Source organism: Artemia sp. Qi Xiang Cuo, chromosome 10 (genome assembly GCF_049724085.1).
Source record: "Artemia sp. Qi Xiang Cuo chromosome 10, ASM4972408v1, whole genome shotgun sequence".
NCBI lineage: Eukaryota > Metazoa > Arthropoda > Branchiopoda > Anostraca > Artemiidae > Artemia > Artemia sp. Qi Xiang Cuo.
Genome location: NC_142803.1, coordinates 47,954,438 through 47,963,237, shown reverse-complemented (window position 1 = coordinate 47,963,237; position 8,800 = coordinate 47,954,438). Strand labels below are relative to the sequence as shown.

The 8,800-nt window shown below is 35.1% G+C and overlaps 1 protein-coding gene across 1 annotated transcript in view; it reads left to right on the top strand.

Annotated features, from left to right (window-relative positions):
* LOC148947833 (uncharacterized) overlaps positions 1-8,368 on the top strand; it is a 262,032-nt gene extending 253,664 nt beyond the window's left edge. Inside the window, exons 7-8 of the mRNA XM_089095476.1 lie at positions 6,434-6,666; positions 8,157-8,368. Coding sequence (XP_088951602.1) covers positions 6,434-6,666; positions 8,157-8,297 — 374 coding nt within the window. The 3' untranslated portion in view covers positions 8,298-8,368. The remainder of the gene's footprint in view (positions 1-6,433; positions 6,667-8,156) is intronic.
* Positions 8,369-8,800: the final 432 nt, after the last annotated feature.

Below are 8,800 nucleotides of genomic sequence, written 5' to 3'. Positions count from 1 at the left end.
CAAACGCAACCGTAGATGAGTAATATGGATACGAAACAAACGAAAGGGAGAAGAAAGTCGGTCAAACATAAAATAGAAGTGAAAAAACAACATTAAATCAATCGCCATAATTAAGTAAGGACAAATAGGTTAAAATCTAAAAAAATGCTTAGTAGGTAAAGATTTTACTAGGTTTAAATGCGTTTTAAAATGGATGATATGAATAAAAGGGAGAACGATCAGCTATTGAGAAGCCCAGTAACAAAGGGTACTAGACTTTTTCAATATTTGTCTGTCTTCCTTATATCGTGTCGTTAGGGTGGTAAATAATTTAAGTGACGAAGGCGAATAATTGTTTTAAGGCGATAAACGTATCCAATGTCCTAAAAAGGAGATCAATTTGCCACATTACTGGAACAAAGCATAGAAAAACACGGCAAGAACCTTTTATTGAGAACGATGATCATTAGTTTAGTTTTATTAGGCAATTGCATGTGAACCGCCAAGTTTAGATGCGAATGAAATTTTTCATGTCCATATGTGCGATCCGTAGTTTGAGAGAATGGGTTTTTAGTGTATAAAGGATTCCCTACTTAGCTATTTAGCTTTTACAGCAACCTTAGCTCATGTAAAAGTGGTCAGATTTCTGTTCTGTTGTTTTTTATATTATGTACGTTCAAATATGTGCTATGTGCTATATTATACCTCGGAACGAATCTGGGCACGAAAAAAAATACATTTTTCCCTCAAATCTACTTTTCTCTCACGTAAAAATTACTGGTTCCTATATTACCTACTTTCAAAAGAAACGTCAAATTCGGAGCTTAGTATGCGCTATTTTGGGCCATAAGCCTATACAGTGGAGAGGTTAAGGAGCCCCTCAGAAGATTAATCACTTATAAGCTACCCCCCCCCCCACCAAAACAAAAGGGTTCAAATATTTAAGCATAAACAATCACTTTGTTTCTTCTCCCCTCCCCTACCCCCTCCTACAATGATACTCTGATGCCCTTCCACTCTCTTCCTGGAAATATTTTTGCTAATTGCTTATGTGATTTGGACTGATTTGGTCGGTATAGTCTCTTTTGGGGCCAGAAGCCTCTAGTATTAGGACTTGGTTAGAGGAATAACCACTTACAACTGTTGAAGCCGCCCCCACCAGAATTCATTTTTTTAAGTTTCATATCTGGCTTGGAATGTTAGTCTAATACTCCTTGCTGAAGAAATTTGAATATTGGCTTCTGTTATTTACGCTTTGCAACAAAGCTTAGGGTACGCTATTTAGGGATCAGAAGCTTCTCGGATATTGTGATTTAGGAATTACTTACAGGAAAAACCTCATTTAGCTATCTATACCCCCTTCCCAAAAAAAGGAATATTTCAAACATCTAATCCTAAAAGCTCTTTTTTATTTTATTTTTACCCCCCCCCCCCCTTAGAATAATATTATGATACTCCTCTATTCTTCGCCCATAATAATGTTAGCTATTTGCTTGTGTGATTCGTTCTACATAAATTTTTGCAGGTTGGTTTTCCCAATGCAGGCAAGTCAACTCTTCTGCAAGCAGTATCACGCTCGCGAACGAAAGTTGCTCCCTATCCGTTTACAACACTTCAGCCACATATAGGTGTTGTACCTTATGAAGACTATGAACAGGTTATGAGTAAGTACTAATGAAAGAGCATTTATACTCCACCCCCTAATTTGTGAGCGCTAAAAAATTGCCTCTTATATAATGAGTTAAATTGTAAATTATAAGGATGGTTATGTACTTTTTTGGAAGAAGTATTAGTGAATTTTCCTATGTCAAAGTATAAAAAACTAAAATTTGTATCTTCTTCCTTTTAACTTAAAGTTTTTTTTTTCTTTTACTTTTCTTTAGGATATCAATTTTTATTTTGAGTCATTCGTTTGAGGATCTTTCCGTGAGTCGTAATTTTTCAATTCAAAAGAAAGTATTTTTAGTGAATTTATATTATATTTTATAGGTATAGCAGTGACTGTACTCTGTATATAGTGTGGGAAGAGAATGGGTCAAAGACATTTTTTTTGGAGGGCTTTCATTTATTTCTGTGTGGTTTTCACGTCTAGTTTTATGAAGTTTGGCTATTTGCCCATTGCTACTCGGACTGCAAGCATTAAATCCCCTCTTTAGGCATATTATTTGGCTGATGTTTGACCATTATTATTAACATTGATATTTAATCAGGCAATCGAATCTGTAATTTAAGTAAACTAGTTCAGATAATGGAAAGTTAAGTCCTGAGGTAATGCTATGAAAATTATTTGAAAAAAACTACGTTTTCTAAAGAGTTAAAGAGGCTGAGTTACAAGGTCGAACCTTAAAACGTACAGGGATTAGGAGGCACAGTTGAGGGCTGCCGCCCCCAAACCCCCGCTTTCGCAGCCTTTAAATAAAAAAAAAATTTAAACTGAAAGTAAGGAGCGACATTAAATCTTAAAACGAACAGACATTATTCCGTATATGAAAGAGGCTGTGCCCTCCTCACCGCCTCGCTCTTTACGCTAAAGTTTGACTTTCTCACAACTCTTTTTTTAAACAATAAAAACTTTAGCGTAAAGAGCGAGGCGTTGAGGAGGGCACAGCCTCTTTCATATACGGAATAATTTCTGTTCGTTTTAAGATTTAATGTCGCTCCTTACTTTCAGTTTAAATTTTTTTTTATTTAAAGGCTGCGAAAGCGGGGGTTTGGGGGCGGCAGCCCCCAACTGTGCCTCCTAATCCCTGTACGTTTTAAGGTTCGACCTTGTAACTCAGCCTCTTTAACTCTTTAGAAAACGTAGTTTTTTTCAAATAATTTCTGCACGTTTTTGTACAGTTTATTACTTATTATTGCTTGACTAACTGTTAGCTGATCGTGTCAGGAGTTAAAGTTGGGGGGCTGCCGCCCCCAAACCGCCCGCTCTTGAACATTTTTGTGTTAAGGCTTTTAATTCCTGAATACTCAAATCACGTCGTAAAGGGTGCCTCCTAATCCCTGTACGTTTTAAGGTTCGAACTTGTGACTCAGCCTCTTTAACAGCCCCCCAACTCTGCCTCCTAATCCCTGTACGTTTTAAGGGTCGACCTTGTAACTCAGCCTCTTTAACTCTTTAGAAAACGTAATTTTTTTCAAATAATTTAAAAAAGAAACTGAGTTTCTTTTCAAAGTATATAAAAAAGTTGCTCTGATGGTGAATCGAACCCGAGTTTTCCGCCTGAAAGTCTAAAGTCTCAGCCGCTGGACTATACAAACACAATAGTAATTGTTGTTTAGCAAATAGAAGGTATTTTCGACGCAAGCAAATTCCCAAAAATCTTGATATGTGGTTTTTGGAAAACAGGGAAGGAGTGATCAGATTGAGCTGAAATTTCGACGATAAGCTCCCAGGCCCCAGGAAAGCTTATCCTCTAAATTTCAGCCCGATCAGACAACGTTAAAGGGGGGTTGTGGAGGGAAAAATTAACATGGGCTAATATAGGAAAACGAGGTTTTTCGTAAATGTAAATTCGGGGGATAATTTTTTCGGTCTGAAAATATCAAAAGGCCCTAACAGGTCAAATTCTGCTTCGAATGAGTCCTCATTCAACCGGATCCGTTGCCAACTGGGGCCTGTAGGCGTGGCTAAGAAAAAAGAAAAGAGATGAATTTTAAGTGGCTATATTTGGTTTTTTGAAAACAGGGAAGGAGTGATCGGATTGAGCTGAAATTTCGAGGATAAGCTCCCGGGTCCTAGGAAAGCTTAACCTCTAAATTTCAGCCCAATCGGACAACGTTAAAGGGGGCTGTGGTGGGAGGGTCCAAACTTCCGGCCCAGTTTACCCCATGAAGATAAAGTCGGAGGAGGATGAAATTTTGCAAGTTTCTTAGTTTGAGCTTGGGCTACAAAATGCAATTACCGCCGTCTCTCTGCGACCTCTAGGACCTGAAATCGCTTAACATTGTGGTGGGTCGCCTCTTTATAGAGGCACAAGTGTGCCTCCTTGATCAACGTGTAATTACGTAAATTAGCCAATAAAAAATGGCCACTTATTTCATTTTTATTTCATTTATTTCTTTTTAATTTAATTTATTTCATTTGCTTCATTTATTTCTGTGTGGTGTTCACGTCTAGTTTTATGAATTTTGGCTATTTACCCATTGCTACTCGGACTGCAAGTATTGTGTCGCCCCTTTAGGCATATTATTTGGCTGATTTTTGACCATTTTTATTAATATTGTTAGTTAATGAGGCAATCTAAACTTTAATTTAAGTAATCTAGTTCAGTTAATGGGAAGTTAAGTCCTGGGGCACTGTTATGAAAATCAGTGTGTAATTACATATATTAGCCAATAGAAAATGGCCATGGAAAACGGGTAATGATGTAATAGTTGAAACTAGAATGTAATTTGTGTTAGAATTAGATAATATGATATAAGAATGAAATACAGTAGTCAGATGAATAAAGTGAATGAAATGCTTAAAATTAAATTGATTAACGTAATAAAAAATAATGAAAAAAATTTAATATCATGAGAGCATGAAATTAATCATAAAAGCAGTGCTGTCAATTCACAGAAATTAGAGGGGGATTTAATTTTCAGAATCTATGGGGGAGCTAATTTTTTTTAATGATAATACCAAAAGAAGGCATGTTTCAATGAAAATACCAAAAATGGTATTTTTCTAAATCCAGGGGAGAGCGTACATTCCGGGATCTATTTCCAAATCTAGGGGAGAGGGATGCGGGAGGATTCGTCCCGCATCCTCACCCGATTGGTGCCCCCATGTAAAAAAAAAAACGGTGCCCTAGTCTTTGTCCCGCTTGAAAGCGAAAATGATTAACTGTTCTTACCTACTAGGAAGTCTTTTTTTCAATGTGTTAGAATTTGCTGTTATTATTAGTATTATTGTTGGCCAACTCACGAAAGCTCACTGCCGCAAAAGCCCAGACTTGCCATAAGGTAATACTTGGTTACCTTACGTCAAAGCCTTTCTTTCATATTTCAGGTTTAGAATTGTAAGAATGTCGAATGGTGAAGCTACCTTATTCCTGAGTACAAAAGCCGTATCTCGCTGAGGAATATAATACATTTAGTGAATTGGTCATCAGACTAGTTTATCGCTACCTTAAACCTAACAACTAAATAGTTGTTCGCTTAAAGTAAAAATTAAACGAAAGTTTCTAGGGTCCATACTTAAATGACATGGTAAAGTAAATAAATTTATATAACTGTCAACTCCTATCATTTACCATACATGAGCGTATTCCTTGCTAGTTTTAAATGGGTCAATAGGAATTAAAACACTAATGGATATAGGCTTAATTTTTAATAATTTACAGCTTGAAATTTTCTGAAATTAGGCGATTCTTTTTTGCTATCTTTTATTGATTATAAAGTATTTAGAGCTATGTTAGTATGCTGAAGATGGTGAATTTCAAAAATTTTTACAAGTATACCTATCTTGTCTTTTTATTTAAAGAAAGGTGGCTCTTTAACCTTTTTTTCTAATGTGAAAAAAAAAAATCAAAAAGAGATTAAAAATGTAGGTTGACCAATACTCATATTCAATTTTTTTTTTACTGATTTCTAATTCTTCTGGTTTATGGTATGTTCGTATTTTTTTTTCCCCTCTGTTATAGGTTTCTGATACTCTTTGAATTAATACTAAGAGTAAGACTTATTTGGCGATTATTTTGGTAAAATCGCTATAGTTGTAAGTATTAATTTTTTAAGAAGGGGCCTGGAAGAACAAATAGCCTTGTCCAGTTACTTGAAAAAATTCATATTTATACATACTGGAAATATACGACGATAAATAAGTAGAGGGTTTGTATGAAGTCACGAAAATTGCCGTATTTAAAATTCACTATTGACATAGAAAATGTATGGATAAGGTGTTTTTCATGGGAGGGGGGGGGGGTGGAGTCTAACCCTAAGAATTTTTTTATATTTTATTGTGTTTTTTAAACTCGTTTCCACTTCACAATTGTTATCGGTAATAAAGTCAAAAACTTCTTAACGGCGTAACTCCGTTGGCCACATCACAATGGTTATCACTAATGATGTCACAAAAGCTTATTAACGACGTAACACCGTTAACCACATCCCAATGGTCATCGGTAATGAGGTAAAAAAAAACTTCTTAACTGCGTTGATCGATCGTCATATTGATAATTTCCCAAAGTTATCTCGTTGGCTTTGCTATTCTGAATGACTTTCCTAATATTGTTGACTTCCTCTCTGAATACTGACATTCCATGGGGTCAAAGGTTGATCTTTACGATTAGTACGGCCATTTTATAGGATGGAAAGCTTAATACTCACTAGAAGCTTCTTCTTATTCGGAAAGTCAGTACTCAGAGTCCAAAACAGCCTCCTCTCAGCTTCAAAAAATCTTGCGGTGAATACTTTGCTTTTCATCTCTTTTTAACTATTAATAGTTAGTGGTTTAACTATCTACTTTCAGTTGCTGATATCCCTGGCTTAATCGAAGGAGCCCACGAAGGAAAAGGGATGGGGATAGATTTTCTAAAGCACATAGAACGGTGTATGTGCCTTCTTTATATTATTGATCTGACTGAGCCTGAACCTTGGAGGCAACTAGAAATCCTTGAGCATGAATTGAGAGAATATAAAGATGAACTGGCCAAACGTCCTTTCGCGGTGGTGGGGAATAAGATTGATGCTCATAAAGCACAGGTAATTTTTTCTTCTTTTCTCATTCAAATAAGAAGGACAATTATCTTCTATACTTTGGGATACAGATGAGTACCAAAGACTAAACTTTGAAGAGGCAGGGGGGTTATATATTATATGTATAGTTTTAAAATAGAGTGCTTCATTTAATAATAAATATAGGAGTTTCGAAATAACCTATTGCAATATTTAAAAATTTGATCTCATCAGAAATTTTTCTGGACCATTGGTACTGCTGACAACTCATTGTAGTACTAAACCACCTGAGTGAAAAACAGCTTGGTGTTAGTCCCATTCTGTTCAGAGCTTCAGTCTTTACCTTCTTCCATAAATTTTCTACTTGCTTTAAATATTTTCTTGTTTCTTCTTCTTGCTCCGTTCGAGGGCATCGTTCTGTTCAAACTTGGCTGGATTGCCAAAGAATAAACACATTTCAAAGCAAAATTGAATTTCTTGGGCTAAATGCAATTGCGAATAAAAACAGATGCGTACCAGACGGTGCAACAACGATTGTAAGAACTACTTGAAGTAAAATCTTGATTTGTTGATGTATTCTGGCTATTGGCAGCTTAAAATGGTTGTAATTCAAGTGTTGCATATCGTGAAAGACGAAAATTATTTTTTATCAAAATGCTTTGACAGTGCAAATGCCTTGGTGGTAATCTAACTGTGATATCAATTGACGTTTATAAATCAAGTTACAACTGGGCATATACTTGAAAAAAGTAACAGTCATTAAGTTTTTTGTTTTTTTTAGGCTACTGTTGGCTTAGTATGTTTGTGGTTCCGTTTTTGGGTACCATAGTCTACCCCTTAGGTCTTGTTCTTAAATACTTTGCTTTGGTGAATGAAGGTGAAAATTAAAAATAAAAAGCAGAACAACTATGTGAAAAATATTCGGATGTCGAACTTGTGTCTAGTTTTTCTATTGCGTAAGTACTATTTCTGACTAATATGCAAAATACTTCTGTGCTTTACTGAAAAGGTGCAGAAAGCAAATTTTAAATTTAAAAAGAAAATTGAAAAGAAAAGGATAAACAAAAAAATAAGATTTAAGTTGAGAAGATATTCTGAATTTGTTTTCTTTTTTTTATTTAGTTCTTTTTTTAGAATAATAAGAAAGTCCTCACTAACTGCTGCCAGTAAAGAAATATTCAGCTATTTTCTATGTCTTCCAAAGAGTGAAAAGCTTTGGGTCCCTTATTGCAACATATTCGCTCAATGAAGGATAGCTATGGAGATCATATACAATACGACGATCATTAGCTTTTTTTGTCTTTCTTTTGTTTTAAAGATTATTGTTTTGTCCTGAAGAGAGACATTAAGAGACTTAAAGAGTGACGATTTTCTGATTTATTCATAATACCAATTAAGAAAAAAGAAGCAAGAAAACAAATTATAATAAGTTTTGCTTTTATGGTTTAGAAAATTTAGGTTTAGAAGCTAATCTGTTTGTTTTTTTTTCGTTGTTTTTTTTTTAACCTCTTTTTTAGGAGAATAAGGAGGTCCTTGAAAACTACTGCCAGCAAAGAAATATTCAGTTATTTTCTATATCTGCCAAAGAGGGAAAATCTTTGGGTCCCTTATTGCAATATGTTCGCTCATTGAAGGATAAATATGGAGATCATGTATAAAAGGACGATCATTAGTTTTTGGTTGTTTTGGTTTGTCTTATTTTTGCAATAAATCTTACTATTGTGTCCTATTTTTATCTTAAAGAGACACATTGAGTAACTTGAAGAGGGGTGGTTTTCTAATCTATTCAATATACCAGTCTAACGGAGGTAAAAAAAAAGCTGTTTCTTTACAATCAACATTTTTTTTTCAAAAATGGTTCAGGAAGGTTTCCTTAAATAGGCTTGATGCCCCTGCTAGCGTTTGCTTCAAATTTACTTCATAAGTGCAGGGGAGACAAAATCTACTTCAGTACATTCAACCAAAACAAAAGCTACATCGTGATTGTCTATGCTGTATAAAAAATCCCAATTAGTTATTGTAGGTACTTTCTGTGTTGTTCCGTTTAAATATATAGAAAACGTAAAAAGTTCAAAACCTATATTTGCTGTAAAATTGTGGAGAGACATGCTCCCTGCCTCCAATTGACGCCCCCTGGATGCAGCAAATTCGTCCTTTCATT